The sequence below is a fragment of the Malaclemys terrapin genome, chromosome 6 (genome assembly GCF_027887155.1).
Source record: "Malaclemys terrapin pileata isolate rMalTer1 chromosome 6, rMalTer1.hap1, whole genome shotgun sequence".
Classification (NCBI taxonomy): Eukaryota; Metazoa; Chordata; order Testudines; family Emydidae; genus Malaclemys; species Malaclemys terrapin.
In genome coordinates, this window is record NC_071510.1 from 14,685,278 (window position 1) to 14,705,436 (window position 20,159).

The window sequence follows — 20,159 nt, forward strand, 5'->3', positions numbered from 1 at the left end:
GATGATTCCCAACATTCTGTTCGCTTTTTTGACTGCCACTGCACATTGAGTGAATGATTTCAGAAAACTATCCACAATGACTCCAATATCTCTTTCTTGAGTGGTAACAGTTAATTTAGATCCCATCATTGTATATGTATAGTTAGGATTATGTTTTCCAATGTGCATTACTTTGCATTTATCAACATTAAATTTCATCTGCCATTTTGTTGCCCAGTCACCCAGTTTTGTGAGATCCTTTTGTAGCTCTTCACAGTCTGCCTGGAATTTAACTATCTTGAGTAGTTTTGTATCATCTGCAAATTTTGCCACCACACTGTTTACCCCCTTTTCCAGATTGTTTATGAATATGTTAAATAGGACTGGGCCCTGTACAGTTCCCTTGGGGACACCACTATTTACCTCGCTCCATTCTGAAAACTGATCATTTATTCCTACCCTATTTTTCCTATCTTTTAACCAGTTACCAGTCCATGAGAGAACCTTCCCTCTTATCCCATGACAGCTTACTTTGCTTAAGAGCCTTTGGTGAGAGACCTTGTCAAAGGCTTTCTGAAAATCTAAATACACTATATCCACTGGATCTCCTTTGTCTGCATGCTTGTAGACCCCTTCAAGAATTCTAGTAGATTGGTGAGGCATGATTTCCCTTTACAAAAAACATGTTGACTATTTCCCACCAAATTATGTTAATCTATGGTCACCAGTAATTGTAAAAGAGACACTGTCAAGGTAAAAATCATATATTTAACAAATGCCTTTTCTGTATTTTGGATAAAATTTCAGATTCCTAAAACATAACAAATATATGATACCCTGAACTCAATTCTGCTCAACAAAAATCCCATGTAATTTAATGGGAGTAGCAATAGGTCCCCTTACAGGTAATGTGGTCCAGTGGATAGGGCACTGCTCAGGTACTCAGGAGACCTGGTGGCCTCAGTGAAGTCAATTGACTTCAGTGTGTCCAGGATTTCACTCCTAGAGTCTACCACTGAGTTACTATAGTATCTCAGGCAAGTCACTTCACCCCTCAATTTTCCTTTCTCCATCTTCTTTATTTAACCCCTGATTCTGTAAAGACTTATGTATGTGCTTAACTTTATGCACTGTAGGCAGCTCCATTGATATACAGTATCTGGGCCTTAGACTATAAAAGGAGCTGGTATTAAAAACCAGCAAAATGTTTCTCCTTTTTTTCCACTGAAAATTCCAGATTTTGAAGTGTTGTAACCAGCTCTGTATCTGTAGAGTATCTAACACTGACATATGTATTTGTACAGAGCCTTGCACAAATGGAGCCACTAGGTGTTTCTGTAATAAATAAAATAATGCCCTTTTCAATATTTCTCCTTTGTTTACTTTCATTCAACTTGAACATTGATACTAGATTAGCATGACAGGGTACATCCACTATGCCCCTACCTCTCCCACAAACACAAATGGCTCTGAAACCATTTTGCTTGAAAACATCAGTATATACTTTATTTACAGTGTCTAATTCCCTCCACCAATACATATCAGCACATCTTTGCTGAGGCCTTTACTAGAGAGCACCCCTTGTCAGACTCTGTTAACTCTCTCACTCTCCCCTTTTTCCTCACTCACTTCCTTCCTCTTCCTGTGCTCGTTTGAAACCCCTTGTCTGTTAATTGGCTAATTAACTCATTGACTTCCAAACCCCACTCTGGCCTAGTAATGGGGCACATCTCCTGACCAATTAGGCCTGAGGACTGGAGACTTTTCAAGCTCTCTCACTCACCAGCTCTATCACCACTAGTCAGTTTCACCATCAGGTAATGTATTTGACTTCCCTACAAAGGAACACTTATTTTCTTTAAAATGCAAATTTAAAAAAAATGTATTTGATATTTTTCATTTATATTAGTTTTTGTAAAAACTTTTCTTTTTAGAACAAACTTAAATTGGGACTATTTAACTCAGCCTTTTTTATATGCCTATGCACCTTTACCCATGAGCGATTTGTGTGAACTTTCATAATTAACCAACACAATTTGGATAGCCTGTGTCAAAAATTCAGAGAGAATTTAGCTATCAATGCATAGAGTTAAAAATGTGCTGAATGCTTTTGAATAATTAATAAATTGGGGAAAATTGCGGTCTGTTTTCAAATATTCCCTGAGGAGATAAAGAAGCTACATTTGTTGGATAAATTGTTATTTGTTCAGCACTAATTAGGTGTACTAGAATAGTATGTTATGGAGAGAGGATCACTAGTAAGCAAAACTCTTCTGATTATAATCTCTTTAAAATCTTACAGTCTAGGCTCCTGATCCTGCAAGCATTTATGCAGGTATGTAATTTTTTGCATGTGAGTAGTATATACTGACTGTGTAAAGTTAAGTATGTGAGTGTTCACAGGTTTGGGCCTACATAAATATGGCAGAGGTATAAATATAGGAATAGGAGCACAATCCACATTCATTACACAAGGAAGTGCTGTTTTGTGAAGGAAAAGTTATGAAACACATATTCTTTAAAAACGCAAATTTAAAAAAAATGGAAGTGTTCCTTTGCAGGGAAGTCAAATACATTATCTGATGGTGAAACTGACTAGTGGTGACAGAGCTGCTGAGTGATAGAGCTTGGAAAATCTCCAGTCCTCAGGCCTAATTGGTCAGGAGATGTGCCCCATTGGCTTGCTAAACCCAAGGTTGTGAGCTCAATCCTTGAGGGGGCCATTTAGGGATCTGGGGCAAAAAATTGGTCCTGCTACTGAAGGCAGGGGACTGGACTCCATGACCTTTCAAGGTCCCTTCCAGTTCTATGAAATAGGTATTATTATATTATTTTAAATTGAATTCCTACTATAAATAACTTTATTATTATTTAATATTTGTTGTGATAGCATTCAAAAGGCCCCAGTTAGAATCCAGTTGCCATTATGCTATGTGTGTTGTACTATATATCTTGCTAGCTATATTTTTTAAACAACTGTTTCAGAAAAAAACCCAATACCATGAATCATCTCACACATATCTTAATAGACTCTCTAAATTATTTTCCTATGTAACTAACATCTACACAGATGATGTGACAAGTTTCAGAGTAACAGCCGTGTTAGTCTGTATCCGCAAAAAGAAGAACAGGAGTACTTGTGGCACCTTAGAGACTAACAAATTTATTAGAGCATAAGCTTTCGTGGACTATGCATCCGAAGAAGTGGGCTGTAGTCCACGAAAGCTTATGCTCTAATAAATTTGTTAGTCTCTAAGGTGCCACAAGTACTCCTGTTCTTCTTTTTACAGATGATGTGGAAACCACTGTGATCACCCATTGGGCAGGTTTTCTCATCTGGCATGCTTTTTGGGAATTAGTTTCCTTCGGGTGACCTCAGAGGAGGATTTGGGCAACCTTGGACTCCATAGGCTTACCAGTTAGCAGCAGTTCTTCTCATCCATTCCTTCAACCACAGTCACTGAGTAGAGTTACCAGTTCCAGACCAAATCTCCAAATGAAGCATGCACGCAGTGATTTCAGAACTTGCCTCTCTGGGGCAAAATTCTGCTCTCAATTACACCAGAAAACCATTCTCATTTATACCCATCTATCTAAGCATATTTTAATAATCACCTCCACCACTATGCCTGAGCAACCGGTTTGTAGAATGATGTTGTAAGGTCACTACTTAGTATAATTCCCCAGCACATGGTTAAAACTCAGAGCTCCATCGCAATGATTTATTTATTGGTCTAGAGAACGTAGTATGTGCAAGCAATGTATTTTTCTGCCTCTCTGCTTACTAATCTCATTTCTGTAAGTTGCCTGGACTGTGTCTAACTGGATCTGATACATGTCATCCTTATCCTCCTATCTGACACTAACTACTGAGGAAAAGGAGTCTTTTAGATCCAAACCAATTTTTAAAGTAATAAATTGTCTCACTAGATGCAAGAAGATTTATGAACTCCAGGATACAAACAGGCTGAAGTCTTGTTGGAAGAAATGCAAAGGCACTTAACATGGGCCTCCCTGACTCAGACAAACAGGCAAATCCAGCTATAGTAAGACTCAGTTGTAGGTCCATTCTGCATCTACTGTATAATAAAATCAATTGTTCTTTCTATTTGTGCTATATCTGTTTCTCTTCCTCTCTGTCCCGTGCCTGGAGTTTAGTATTGGGTAGTGGGTAGCTCTTGACATAGGAGACAGGTAGTTTTATTTGCATAAGAGAATATAGCAAACTCAGGGAGTTAGCAGGTAAGATCCCATGGGAAGCAAGTCTAAGGGGAAAAACAACTGAAGACAGTTGGCAGTTTTTCAAAGAGATGTTATTAAGGGCACAAGAACAAACTATCCCACTGCGTAAGAAAGATAGGAAGTATGGCAAGAGACCACCCTGGCTTAACCAGGAGATCTTCGATGATCTAAAACTCAAAAAAGAGTCCTACAAAAAGTGAAAACTCGGTCAAATTACAAAGGATGAATATAAACAAATAATACAAATATGTAGGGACAAAATTAGAAAAGCCAAGGCACAAAATAAGATCAAACTAGCTAGGGACATAAAAGGAAACAAGAAAACATTCTACAAATACATTAGAAGCAAGAGGAAGACCAAGGACAGAGTAGGCCCATTACTCAATGAGCTAGGAAACAAACTAGGGAAATACAACCTAGATGGAGCTACTATAAGTTGGGTGCATAACTGGTTGGAAAATCATTCCCAGAGAGTAGTTATCAGTGGTTCACAGTCATGCTGGAAGGGCATAATAAGTGGGGTCCCACAGGGATCGGTTCTGGGTCCGGTTTTGTTCAATATCTTCATCAATGATTTAGATAATGGTATAGAGAGTACACTTATAAAATTTGCGGACGATACCAAGCTGGGAGGGGTTGCAAGTGCTTTGGAGGATAGGATTAAAATTCAAAATGATCTGGACAAACTGGAGAAATGGTCTGAAGTAAATAGCATAAAATTCAATAAAGACAAATGCAAAGTACTCCATTTAGAAAGGAACAATCAGTTGCACACATGCGAAATGGGAAATGACTGCCTAGGAAGGAGTACTGTGGAAAGGGACCTAGGGGTCATAGTGGATCACAATCTAAATATGAGTCGACAGTGTAATGCTGTTGCAAAAAAAGTAAACATTATTCTGGGATGTATTAGCAGGAGTATTGTAAGCAAGACACGAGAAGTAATTCTTCCGCTCTACTCCATGCTGATTAGGCCTCAACTGGAGTATTGTGTCCAGTTCTGGACGCCCCATTTCAGGAAAGATGTGGACAAATTGGAGAAAGTCTAGAGAAGAGCAAGAAAAATGATTAAAGGTCTTGAAAACATGACCTATGAGGGAAGATTGAAAAGAATTGGGTTTGTTTAGTCTGGAGAAGAGAAGACTGAGAGGGAACGTGATAACCGTTTTCAAGTACATAAAAGTACATAAAAGGTTGTTACAAGGAGGAGGGAGAAAAATTGTTGTTCTTAACCTCTGAGGATAGGACAAAAAGCAATGGGCTTAAATTGCAGCAAGGGCGATTTAGGTTGTACATTAGGAAAAACTTCCTAACTGTCAGAGTGGTTAAGCACTGGAATAAATTGCCGTGGGAGGTTGTGGAATCTCCATCATTGGGGATTTTTAAGAGCAGGTTGGACAAACACCTGTCAGGGATGATCTAGAGAATACTTAGTCCTGCCTTGAATGCAGGGGATTGGACTAGATGACCTCTTGAGGTCTGTGAGGTTATCTGATTAAAATATGATCATATAGATCATTGTTGCAACCACTGTTAAATATTTGTAGCGAATATTTTACAAAGGTTGTAGAGTGAGGTGTCTATGAAAAGGTTATGATTTGCTGGTTATGATTATGCTATCTGTATGCATGCATCATTTTTGTATGTGAAGTTATAAGTATTTGGTCTATACTTGGATTTCAAATGTTTGCTCCTGGGGTAATGCCCACGAAGTAATTAGTCAGCACATCTTGGAGGGACTATTCAAATTGAGTGGCCCATCCAAAGAACATTTAACTGACAATGGACCATGGGAGACACCCATCTACACTTAATGGAATTTCCTGCTGTGACTAGGTGAAATGCATGGTCATGTGACTTGCCCATGTGACTCTAAACTCCATCTTGTTGCTGTAATTTTCCACAGTAAGAACAATGGGATGCCCTCCACATGGCAAAAGCTATAAAAGGCATCTACATCTTCTCCATTTTGTCTCCAATCCTGCTTCTTACCTCTAGAGCAAGTTTGCTACAAAGTGAAGCTCTGAACAATGTACTGAATGACCCATCCAAGCTGTGGATGTACTCCAGAGACTTAAGTCAGCAGTTTAGTGCATCACTGCTACAACCTAAACCAAGAACTTTGCCATTACTGTATGTAATTGATTCCTTTAACCAATTTTAACTCTCATCTTTCTTTTTATGAATAAACCTGTAGATTTTAGTTACTAAAGGATTGGCACCAGCGTGACTTTTGGGTAAGGTCTAAGTCAGGGGTCGGGGATGGCAACCTTTCAGAAGTGGCGTGCCGAGTCTTCATTTATTCATTCTAATTTAAGGTTTCGTGTGCCAGTAATACATTTTAACGTTTTTAAAAGGTTTCTTTCTATAAGTCTATAATATATAACTAAACTATTGTTGTATGTAAAGTAAATAAGGTTTTTAAAATGTTTAAGAAGCTTCATTTAAAATTAAATTAAAATGCAGAGCCCCCCGGACCAGTGGCCAGGACCCGGGCAGTGTGAGTGCCACTGAAAATCAGCTTATGTGCTGCTTTGGCACGTGTGCCATAGGTTGCCTAGCCCTGGTCTAAGTTATATATTGACCTGGGTGTGTGGCTGGTCCTTTGGGATCAGAAGAACCTATTCTTTGATGAGACCAGTTGTAAAGAACCACTCATCTCTGAATCCAGTGTTTTTGGTGGTGATATAAGAACTGGAATGCCTGAGGAAACTGCCTTTATGTTTTCTTGTTAGCCAGTGTGGTGAAACAGGAATTTAATTTTGTGGCTGGTTTGGTATATCTTTTATAAAAGAATAACCACCAGTTTTGGGTTGTGTTTGCCCTATATCTCAGCAGTTCCTCCTGAATTTGGCATTCTCAGTTATGACCCACTAAGGCACGGTTACAAGTCCCTTCCAGTTCTATGATTCTATGAATATGCTTTGTTAAATTTACACGTTGTGAAAATCATGCAGTGTACTGGGTTTGTTAGAAAAGATCAAATGCAAAGTTAAAATTTGTTTTTTCCTCCTTTTAGATAACTTTACACTTGATCCTGCAGTTCATTCTAAGGAAAACAAACAAACACCACCACATTTAAATCACAGGTAATTTTGCCAGATTGAAGGCTGCAAGTCTTCATACAAATCTCAGATTATATGAACCACACTTTGCTTTTTATCTTGTTCTTGTTATGTTATTAATGTCCTGCAGTGCAGAGGGACAGAAATTATTCTCGTGCTTCACTTACACGTTTATTTTTCTGCACATTACTATAATGCCAAGAAATTTAATTGTACAGTAGTTCTCTTTGCTGCATCATTCATGGGTTATTTAACTTTGAACCTTTGCCAAATAACTTTTTTCTTAATAAGTTGTGTTCTACAAAACCTTGAATATCCATAATTTTGTACTGATTAGTATTAACATGAGTCTCTTAAAGGTGGAGGGTTCAGATCTCAAAGATATTTTTACGCTCCTATTCCAATGAAATTTGTATAGCCGGTTGAGTTGCAGGTACAAAACATAGCATTGACAACCCAAAAAGTTCAAAACTCAGGAGTCAGGCCTCAAAAATTAATTAAATTAGCTTAGAAATCCAGGGACTTTTTAAAAATAACAGTAACACTTGGGTTCTTTTTCTTTGCTTTCTGGTCTCGGAGCCTTTGGGATACACTCAAGTCATACTTTCTAGCTTTCTCCTGAATTGCAACAGACAGTTTTAATTTCTTTTTTAAAAGGGAGCTGAGGTTGTCATGTAATCACTTGACTCCAGGAGCTGGTGCTTTGAGGAAAACCCCACAATATCATGAGACTTGTGTTAAACACATAAGAGTTGGCAACACTGTTATAATCTTGATTGGAAGCACTTGTGTGGGCTTCAACATTTTTCAACAGGGAGCACTGAGAAGCCCAAAACCTATTGTGCATTAAATAAAAGAACAAAAAAATAGAGCCAGGTCCTGAATCCAGGTGGCAGGACCCCTCAACCCACACAGCACTCCTATTACATCAGAGACTGGGATGCATGGATCGTCTCATAAAGATCCAGTTGCAAGATCTGGCCCTATGCAAGCAGGCCTAGGGAGTGACCGCCAAGTATTGAAGAAGAAAAGTGTATTTTCTACATAGTTAGGAGTACAGAAATTGGCTCCTACAGTTTGTCTAGGGATCTCATACTTAAGAAATTGTGATTTAAAAGTGCTGTTTGCAATGTTCTGTTCTGTTCCCTATAGGTCAAATTAGCATACTATGAATCTGATTGTGACCATATGTAGAAAATGTTTTCATTGCTTTTTTTATTTTTAATTTATTTTGAATTAGGGTGTTACCAAGTTTGAAAATCAGCTGCCAAACAAACAACCCTATTGAAATACAGCATGTGAGATGAAAATTAAGTAATTAACATGCCAAATAACTTATTCAAGCGAGGCTCAAATTCAATTTCTCTCTCTCTCATGCCAAATGAAAAGCTGACAAACACGCTAAGCAAAATCCTAAGAATTCTTCATTCTTCCATCATACCTATTGAAAAACAACAAAACAGAACAGAGGACATTTTTATGCTGCTATAATTGGGTAAACAGGCAAAGGGTTAGTTTTTGAGCTGGTTCAGGGGATCAAGAATTTCAGATATCGTATAATTTGTACTAACTACGATGACTATTTTGCAAGAAGACCTTTCATCTCTGCATCACTTCACATACATTTTCACATGCTACTTTGATTTTTTTCCCTCCTTTAATGCAAGGATTGTTGTTTGCTTAAATGAGGAGAGGAAGGATCTGATAGAAGCTGTCTGAGCAGGGCCAGGCTGTGATAGGTCTTTACATGGATGCATGAGGAGGGAGTGAGCAAAGAGCCTCACATGACGGTAGGCTCTGTGCTTGGGGGAGCATAAGGATTGCTTCTCAGTGTGGCCCTAAGGGGGCAGGGAGAATCTGGGGCTAGGACTTTCTCTCTCCACTACAGACTGGTCTGGATAGTGCACCATCCATCACAGATAGATACGGTGTGGACACAGGGGCCTGGCTAGTGTTCAAAGAGCCCCGAACTCCTTGGGGCAGCTCAGCTCTGCACTACCTCTATTCAGACATGTGGCTAAATGTCACAATTTGACATGCAGCTCAAATGAGAGCACAAAATGAATAGGGCCCCTATGTTAATGAGCAAGTGGGTATGGACAGGTGTCCACTTGGGGACACTTACGTTTTTCTTGACATTTGTTGAAAATCTGAGAAGCTGTTCAGACTGTTAGGGGCCTGGCCCTGACCCCGCACCCACTCCATTTGCCTTCATTGGGAGCTCTTCATGTAGTGGATGGTTCTAGGATCAGTGTACAACCAGGTCAGATTATAGCCTATATTTTGATTTGCAGCACATGATTCAATTAACTCCTGAACATAATTCTGATCCTTTGCATGCGGACATCATTGCCCCAACTACGTGCTTAAAATGCACTCTTGGAAATCTTGCCTTATCCGGATATACGGGTGTTTACACTAGGGATCTTTAGGGGAAAAAAGTCCCATTCTTGGTCTTCAACTGGTGGCAGCAATTGTGGGAGCACTAGTGTAGACAAGGTAGTGCTGCTTTTGGTGTTTAATGCTATATTGTGTTAACCTCCTCAGAGCAGGTCTAAACCACAGTGTTAAAAACTGACCGCCGTAGAAGCCTCCTCTTCACCACAGCTCCCATGGTTGCTACCTACCACAGTTGGAAATGGGCCAACGATAGCAAGAGTGGGAATTTATATGCAAAAATCTTAGTATAGACAAACTCCACCCTCAGATATACAGGGGACTTTGGGGCAGAATTTGGTCTTTCGTTTACTGCCAATCAAAATCCCTAATAGGTTTACACATTTTTATATCTATATATAATTACAATTTTAAAATATGTTGGAGGAGAAAAGAGGACTGAATAAAAACAGCAACAAGCACCAGCACTAACAAAGTCAGCAATACAACATTTAGGTAATAAGGTGCTTTTATTCACAGCAGGAATTGTAGCAATTGCTATTAATCTTCTTATTGAGTAATGGGAAAATACCTGCATGATAGCCCGTTTACAGATCCAAGGGTAGGCACATAAACGGGCATTGATACAAAACTGCTATTTTGTCCTTGGTGTTGCAGACAATCAAGTATTTATTCCAAGTATGTCTTTACCACGGCAGATGGCATCACAGTTGCTCAGTCTGGGGGGACAATTGTCCCTCAATTAGCTTCCAATACATGGTAAGAACTCTTCTGATTATGTATCTTTGCCTTTATCTTTACCTTGTTGTTTAGAGGATAATATGTAAAATGGCACCTAGCCTTATAATGATTGTAGAGGGAGAGAGCAGGGAGAGGAATGACTGAGGTTGAATTTACTTTCCAGAACAGCTGTTGCTCTACAGGAGTTGCCATAGCTCTGCATCTTATTGTTTAGTATGTTATTAACATTAACACGTAAGTGTTTAGGCACCTACTCCAGTGCATACTTCCTACCAGGGTGGATAAAAATCATTTTTTTTATTTAAATCGGATATTTTTGATAGGTTTTGAAGAAAAAACTTTATCTAAAGATTGTTTTAATTAAGATACATTATAGCTCAAAGCTATCTCATCATGGAATAGGGATTATAAATTCTAATTCTATAGTATGAGACAATATAGTCATGTAATGTTTAAGAAAAGTTTTGTAAATGAGTTCCAATAGTTCATGGATTGGGGACCCAATCTTATGGAGTTTCAGGGGCTTCTGTATAGATTATTTAGGTTAATCTTTCTATCTACCCAATGGGACTCAATGCTCAGTCTACAAGATACCATCAGAGATGCTTAGTTTTGCAGTCCTCAAACTGTGGATTTGTGTCTTCAGATATAACATGCTTGTTAACAGAACTATTAACTAGGGTTTGTAACCTGTCCTTTAAATCGGCTTCTGTACCCAATGACTGGAAGATAGCTAATGTAACGCCAATATTTAAAAAGGGCTCTAGAGGTGATCCCAGCAATTACAGACCGGTAAGTCTAATGTCAGTACCGGGCAAATTAGTCGAAACAATTGTAAAGAATAAAATTGTCACACACATAGAAGAACATAAATTGTTTGGCAAAAGTCAACATGGTTTCTGTAAAGGGAAATCGTGTCTTACTAATGTATTAGAGTTCTTTGAAGGGGTCAACAAACATGTGGACAAGGGGGATCCAGTGGACATAATGTACTTAGATTTCCAGAAAGCCTTTGACAAGGTCCCTCACTAAAGGCTCTTAAGTAAATTAAGTTGTCATACGATAAAAGGGAAAGTCCTTTCATTGATTGAGAACTGGTTAAAAGACAGGGAACAAAGGGTAGGAATTAATGGTAAATTCTCAGAATGGAGAGGGGTAACTAGTGGTGTTCCCCAAGGGTCAGTCCTAGGACCAATCCTATTCAACTTATTCATAAATGATCTGGAGAAAGGGGTAAAAAGTGAGGTGGCAAAGTTTGCAGATGATACTAAACTGCTCAAGATAGTTAAGACCAAAGCAGACTGTGAAGAACTTCAAAAAGATCTCACAAAACTAAGTGATTGGGCAACAAAATGGCAAATGAAATTTAATGTGGATAAATGTAAAGTAATGCACATTGGAAAAAATAACCCCAACTATACATACAATATGATGGGGGCTAATTTAGCTACAACGAATTAGGGAAAAGATCTTGGAGTCATCGTGGATAGTTCTCTGAAGATGTCCACGCAGTGTGCAGAGGCGGTCAAAAAAGCAAACAGGATGTTAGGAATCATTAAAAAGGGGATCGAGAATAAGATGGAGAATATATTATTGCCCTTATATAAATTGATGGTACGCCCACATCTTGAATACTGCGTACAGATGTGGTCTCCTCATTTCAAAAAAGATATACTGGCACTAGAAAAGTTTCAGAGAAGGGCAACTAAAATGATTAGGGGTTTGGAATGGGTCCCATATGAGGAGAGATTAAAGAGGCTAGGACTTTTCAGCTCGGAAAAGAGGAGACTAAGGGGGGATATGATAGAGGTATATAAAATCATGAGTGATGTGAAGAAAGTAGATAAGGAAAAGTTATTTACTTCTTCCCATAATACAAGAACTAGGGGTCACCAAATGAAATTAATGGGCAGCAGGTTTAAAACAAATAAAAGGAAGTTCTTCTTCACACAGCGCACAGTCAACTTGTGGAACTCTTTACCGGAGAAGGTTGTGAAGGCTAGGACTATAACAGCGTTTAAAAGAGAACTGGATAAATTCATGGAAGTTAAGTCCATTAATGGCTATTAGCCAGGATGGGTAAGGAATGGTGTCCCTAGTCTCTGTTTGTCAGAGGGTGGAGATGGATGGCAGGAGAGAGATCATTACCTGTTAGGTTCACTCCCTCTGGGGCACCTGGCATTGGCCACTGTCGGTAGACAGGATACTGGGCTGGATGGACCTTTGGTCTGACCCAGTACGGCCGTTCTTATGTTCTAACAGCAAAAATGTTTTTAAATAAATAATGTAGAGGTGGGAAATAACAGACCTCAACCCTATTGTCCCTGTGCAAATTTGTGTACACAGAGTCAATCCCTTACCTCTCTCTAAAAGTGCAAAGTTTCAAAAAGTTCAATTAATAGATTGTTGGGGACAGAATAGATCTGGACAAGGAGAAGAAGTCTGGAGATAAATGGGAGAAGGGAGGGACAGTCAGTAGAAACAAAAGTGAAACTGTTTGAGCAGCATATTCCAGAAGTCTTGAGGTCTTTCCGAGTGTAGACTTCATTGATTTGAGATCTACCATACCATTCTCTCACTAGATGGGAAAAACTATAATGGCAGCAGGCCATGAAAGAGACCCAGTTTGGGAATAAGAACCATTCAAGAAATATATGTTTGCTGATTAAGTTTTAAAGAAAGTCACACCAGTGAATTGGTGGAAGTCACTTAAGCACTTGGATTCAGAGACTGTTGAAGTGATAATCTCACTTTTAACAGCAGTAGCTTCTTCTGCCCATGTAGAAAGAATATTTTCTTCCTTTGTACTAATTCATTCCAAATTGAGAAATCATTTGGGACTTGAAAAAATTGTTTTTCTTTTCCAGATTATGAACAAACAGGAAAATGAAAGTGAAGACGTCTGAGCTGTAGAAGCAAATATTTTAAGTTTCTCATGTTGACCTAGCTGACGTAGTCAATTTAATTTTTTTAAATTATTTAACTATTTCAGTTAAAAACAATTTTAAGAAAAACAAACCTGATTTTCAAAAACTTGACTGTTTAACTAAATTCAAACATTTATATACTTGTTTTGTTAAAATATTATGTTTGCTGTTGAAGAAAAAACTCCAGAATACATAACGTTGTTGTTTTAGTTAAATAAAACAATTTAAATGCCTGTCTGGTGATGTTCTCCTCCGAATACATCATGGCAAGAAAATCCTCCAAATATTAATGATTAACCTGTTGAACTGGAGATAGTTCACCACCCAATCACTTCACAAATATCTGCTTCAATTACCTTTGATAAATGAAATAACCAAACAATCATTCATTTTCTGATATAGCTGTAAAACAAATCCGAAAAGTTTTCCAAATAAATCACTTTAAAAATGTATAGTGTGTACCTTCTAAAAATGAAACCTACATCTATCTCTGAGTTATGAAGAATATGTATTAAGGTAATAACAACCAACAAGAATGCACTTTTATGTAGAAATCCATGATTAAATAGAGTCCTTCTGACTAGTGATTTAAATCAAATCCACCCTGCTTCCTACACTAAGGTACTGTAGATAAGAGGAGTTGGAGTGTGTTCGAAACGTTAAAGTTTAGCCAGTTGGTCATGTCTGCAAATGAAAACTGTCCCCTCTTTTTGATGCTCCTCCCTTGACTCTCTCCCTTATCTGCTTCCTTATTCATCATTTTTCTTTTTGTTCTATTTGCAGAGAGGTATAGTATCTATGTAGGTATTTTACACACACACACGTATATGCATGTATAAAATTATCATAAAATATATAATACATAATGACTCATGAATATAAGGTACAATGACTTCATGTGTCCCTTTGGGAAGGACAGAATATCTCCTTCGCAACAGAATGCAGCTCCTGTTTCTTGCCCTGCAGAACTGCAGGATATGGTTTTGCTCCCCTCTCCCTACTAAAAAGACTGACATATATGCTTAACTTTATACATGGGAGAAGTTCCATTGAAGTATGTGGGGCTAGTCATGTACATATAAGTTAAGCATGTACTGTTGTTTGTGAATCTTTGCCAGGCCAAAGCCTTTAAAGCTGTGAAGGTAATACATGTACTTGTGTGAAGCTAATAAGCATGTGAAAAATTATGGAAGCTTGTGATAAAAGGCAGTCAAGCAAGAAATAAATTGATTATGTGCCTTTAACTTGCACAGTTGGATTCATGGTAACTAAGGCATCTGGCTTTACAGGCAAAGGGATATAAAATACCTTTCATAAAATGTTTAAGAACTCACTAAAACATTCCTAGAATAGTTTGTTTTGTAATACACCTGGCAAATACAGAACACAAGAGGGTGTATTTGCAGTGACCTCCATAACTCACTGATTTGTCAGTCATGAGTAATGGATCCATCCCAAACTCCTGCTAACCCTTTACAGCCCAGTGAGCCATCATGTATACCATTTAGACATATGCCAGGAAATCTGTAAATTGTTGATGTAAATTTATCCTAAACTGTATCTTAACTTCTCCAGCCACCAGCAGCCTTTAGTGGGTAATATGTTTATGCTTATTAGCTTTGAGTGTTGCATTTATGTTCAGTACTATGGTGACAGGAGCTTTACAAATAGATAGATTAGATGGGCAGAAAACATAGTCAGATTAGTTAGGTGAGTTTCAAGACATTTCTAATTGAAGATTTTGTCATGAATTTTTGTAAAAGTTATAGAAAATTAGAAAAAAATAGGATTTATCACAATATTGTTAAAATATAACCTATCAGTGCATGAAATATGACAAATATCAATACAAATCGTTAAGGAATCTAATATTAACATTTCACCTAAACAATATTTTTGAAGCAACATTCTTTCATGCTTATACATCACATGATTCAGTGATAAAAGAAATATTTTTAATGCTGAAGGCTAATTTTAACTGCAGCCATAGGGTCCTCTTTAAAACCAGATATTCAGTGCTACAATTGTAGGTGATGTTCATTACCTTTATAAAAAACAAAAAACACTTTGATCTAGATCACTGGGTATAGGTAACAGAGTAACATAATAATAATCAAAAGCAAAGGTAACAAGTGAGCACCTGATAGCCCCAGGAAAAGCAAACTATTGCACTGACAAATGAGGGAAGAGATGACAAATTGCTAAAACAACACTTGTTTAGAAGAGGAAAGGAGAGGAGGGCAGTCCTTGCCCTGAAAATGTGCCACAGACAGTGGCTGAAGTATGTTAGCCTAAAGGATCTGCAAGGAAATGTGGGCCAAACCGCAGAGATCTCATTACAGCCATGAATAATATCTGTCCCTAAGTTTGTCTTTCAGTTGCTCTCCCATCTAGGTTGTCCCTTGACCCCTCTGCGCACATATGAAATTTGCAGGAGTAGTTAATGTTTAAACTTTCAGCATCAATTTACACTGCCAGTTTGCTCTGTATGTTATAAAGCTTTCCTATGGGAACATGACACTTACAGAGGCTTTTCCCTAATTTCACCTACATCTGCCTCTGGGTATGCACTGAACTTCATCGTATTTTGTTGGCACAGGGGAGCTGCCAGTAGTTATGCAGAAGAACATGGAAGAGACGTGCCATGTAGCCACCATTCCCCTCCGAATGCCACCGCATTTGAACAATCACTAATGCAATTTTGTTCCCCTCCCTGATGCGCAAGGGAGAGGAGCATAAAAATTGTCAACTTGTTGCCTTAGGGACTGATCCAGCTCCCCAGATAATGGGAGTTTTTTCCATTGACTTTAACAGGAGTTAGATAGTCATAGAATAATGTCAGCCATTTACTTTCAATAGTAGAAAGTTACTAGCTTTTAAACTGTCCTAAAACAAACAGCAAGGCAGCTCTAAATTTGCCAGATGTTTATTTGCTGTTCAGGTGTTGGTTTTGGTTGCATAATCTAATTATAAACCTGAAAGTTATGAATTGATAGTGAGGAACTTGTCAAGTTTTAAACCTTATTGAAGTTTTGAAAAGTATGTACAAATGTCCCTGGCAGAGGGCATCCTTCGTTAATAGGATACAGTATTCTCCTCCTCTCAGAGTCCGAATGCACATGTGACACTTTGAATTGGTATGGACTGGACTGCATTTTGTTTGAAATAAATTTAATTCACTTATTTGTATTATTGATAGGATATTTGTGCACCAAGAAATATGTCGCTTTTCATTGTTTTCCATAGCTGGTTATAGTGGTGGACCTTGAAAACTTGCCATATACCTTAATTAAATAAGTATTTGCAATTAAATAAACTCAGTATTTTATATATTATAAATATATATTTATAATATATACTATAGGAAATAAAGGTATTTCCTATAGTAAGTATAGGGAAATACTGTACAAAGGAATAGTATAGATAGCAAGGTAACCTCCATCTTAAGTAAAATTGGCAAGTGGATAAGGGCCAAAGGGCCACTGTTCCAGTTCGGAGCCTGATCCATCAAGGTAATGAGCACTAACAAATAATAGAGAGGAATAATGCTACAGTGATAGGGTATGATAATCAGGTTCATTTCCCTGTTACCTTGAGCAAGTCACAATCTCTCTCAGCCTCAATTCCCCATCTATAAAAGAGAGATAATAGCACTTACCTACCTACATCACAGGCGTGCTGTAAGAGTAAATGCATAAAAAGATTGTAAGATACTAAGATACTACAGTAAAACCAGAGTCTTGTAAACACTTAATGTAGATAGGTGTTGAGCATCAACATGCTATTCAGACTGGGAGTTGACACTAGCATTTTGGTTGAGGCACTCCGCAACATACAGAATTGTTTCCTACCTAATAACAAAGTCCTGGAACTTCTTTCTGAGAATTTCTAGACTTACACAGCTTTAATTCATGCATATGCATCAGACTTTTTCTATTTCACCTAATTGCACAATTTTACTGTTGCATTTGCACATGAGTTGAATTTGCTTATGCCACCACCCATAAACTGCCTCTATTATAGGCAAATTCAGCAAACAGGCAAAGCTTCAGGTATACACATGACTACCTTAGCAACAATGGGCAAATGATATGATAACTGTCCTGTGAACCAGAGCAAAACACCTGTTCAAGTTAAGACAACATGAACAGGGAAAAATGTTAATTTTTTTTTTTTTAAATCTCTGGATGTTGCCATGGGCATCCAGCCCACTGGTTAATACTTTAAAATCACTCAAATGAGAAAAGATGTCATAGAAAATAGTTGTATGTAACAGTCTCTCATTTTCGTAAACTCTTAAGATGTTTGTCATATAAATTAACTCAGATCACCTGAGTCCTAAAACTCAATATTACAAGGTTTGATTGCCAGTAATAAACTCCGCTTTGGCTGGTCAGAGCCTTTGATCTGACACTTGCCATTATTAACATTGTAACATTTTCTGTACTTATATTTTCCACTTGATTTGCATAAAATTCATCCTCCTTACTTCATGAAAAAGCCTGCTGTCACTTTAAAAAAAATGGAGTTGAAAACTTAAATAGAGTTTATGTGGCATCAGCCTGAAAAGAGATTTGAATATACAAAAACCACTACTTTTGGTTTGCTAAATTTAAACCTCCCTTCCACACCTGTTTGCAGCCTAGGGGTAAAATATTTATTTATATTTTTAGCAGTGGATTATTTGTTCTTGAGAGGTTTTTTTAGGTGAGCAAACTTACACATATAAAGGACCACACTTCAAATAACAGTATTACTGATTTGATGGGTTTAAAGTATTTTAGGTACCAAGTAATGTAACAATTAATCTGTAGGTGATGGGATGATTGTTCTTCAGGTTAGCATTAATCTCCCACCAAAGGATGTGCTTATCTGCAATTCTGTCACTTGGTGCTCATAAATAAAAATTTAAAAAAATGATTTACAACATGGATATACAAACTCTTCTGGAATTCATGCAAGACAGTCTTTCTAGAATCCATGGCTATCATTAAAAATTAAACAGGTCTGTTCAATTCTTGACCACATTTTTCCCATTTAAAATTAGCTAGTGAGTAGCATGCCCCAAATACGCTCAGAATGTGTGATCTTTGCACTTTGCCATAAATTGTTCCTGCGTTCATATTGCCATTTACAAGCAGTTCATAAAGTCTAAACACATTATTATAAGTCCAATACCCACCTTAACACACAGGTGAACTGGATTGGTTTTCAGCAATGAATTTGTCAGTGCTTGGCTGAGGCCTAAAGCCTTGCCAAAGCTGGCACCTAGTCTGCCAGTGTCACACTCTGTAGTGCCATATTAAAAAAAAAAAAAAAGTAAATGTGTGTAAGTGTAAGCCAGGAAACCACTCACCCTCCTCTAAGTAAGCTATTCTCTGGTTCTAAACATTAAATAAAGCCTCAATCCAGCAAAGGATTTAAGCAGTAGTCCCATTGACTTCAATAAGGAAAATCGCTTTACAAATTAAGCACATGCTTAACTACTGTGCTAAATCAGGGCCTAGTGTTGTAGCCCCTGAATGTATGTTCCTCTATATATTTTTTTCTGGGGCTTGCATTATTATTTGCAAAATCACAGTACTATTTATTTCACTTCAAGACCTTTGTGTGCCTTCTAGGAAAAACAAGCAAACAAACAACAAGCCACTTGCATTCTCAGTTTGAATTTATGAAATCATTGCAATACCTGTAAACAATGTTTCATAATGTCTGTAGGTCTGCCTTTTGTTTGTGTGTCCTGGGATTCTGCATAGCACCCCATATTCTGTGGGGTTCACACAGGCACAGAACCACACAAAGCACATTGCAGGACCAGGGCTCTAAAGCCTTACATTTCATTCTCAGTTACAGGAAAAATCTGTATCCTAAATGTTCTGACAGCCTCGGGAACATTAGATGAAACAGGGGGAAGGGAAGGATTAAAAGGGGTTTAGTGTCGGGTCAATAAAATCAAAGACATAAACTTAGAAGGAAATCAGCAGCCTGGGGTTTTCAAAATTAGGAGCAACTCCCCCAAGCCAAGGAGAGAAAGGGAGCTGCCCTCAGGTCAGAGGTCACTCTCACCCTGTGCCCTGGTGTGCCTCTGCCTGGGATCTACCCCAGCTAACCCCCAGCAGCTAGAAGAACAGGAGTACTTGTGGCACCTTAGAGACTAACAAATTTATTAGAGCATAAGCTTTCGTGGACTACAGCCCACTTCTTTGGATGCATACAGAGTGGAATAAATATTGAGGAGATATATATATATATATACACACATACAGAGAGCATAAACAGGTGGGAGTTGTCTTACCAATTCTGAGAGACCAATTAAGTAAGAGAAAAAAAACTTTTGAAGTGATAATCAAGCTAGCCCAGTACAGACAGTTTGATAAGAAGTGTGAGAATACTTACAAGGGGAGATAGATTCAATGTTTGTAATGGCTCAGCCATTCCCAGTCCTTATTCAAACCGGAGTTGATTGTGTCTAGTTTGCATATCAATTCTAGCTCAGCAGTCTCTCCTTGGAGTCTGTTTTTGAAGTTTTTCTGTTGTAAGATAGCCACCCGCAGGTCTGTCATGGAATGGCCAGACAGGTTAAAGTGTTCTCCCACTGGTTTTTGAGTGTTATGATTCCTGATGTCAGATTTGTTCCCACTGTGATGTGATTCCCCCCACCCCAGGGTGCCCCCTCAGGCTCTATGACCAGGTCCCCACCCCAGGGTGCCCCCTCAGTGAACCCCTCCCAGTAGGAACCCCTCCCACTCCCCAAGGAACCCCACCCCCATCTACTACCCCAGGAAGCCGCCCCGCCCCACCACACCAC

The 20,159-nt window shown here is 38.3% G+C and overlaps 1 protein-coding gene across 1 annotated transcript in view; it reads right to left on the minus strand.

The window, feature by feature from the left end:
- Nucleotides 1–19,961, minus strand: part of SNX30 (sorting nexin family member 30) — an 85,026-nt gene extending 65,065 nt beyond the window's left edge. Inside the window, exon 1 of the mRNA XM_054031572.1 lies at nt 19,748–19,961. Coding sequence (XP_053887547.1) covers nt 19,748–19,786 — 39 coding nt within the window. The 5' untranslated portion in view covers nt 19,787–19,961. The remainder of the gene's footprint in view (nt 1–19,747) is intronic.
- Between the last annotated feature and the right edge of the window lie 198 nt (nt 19,962–20,159).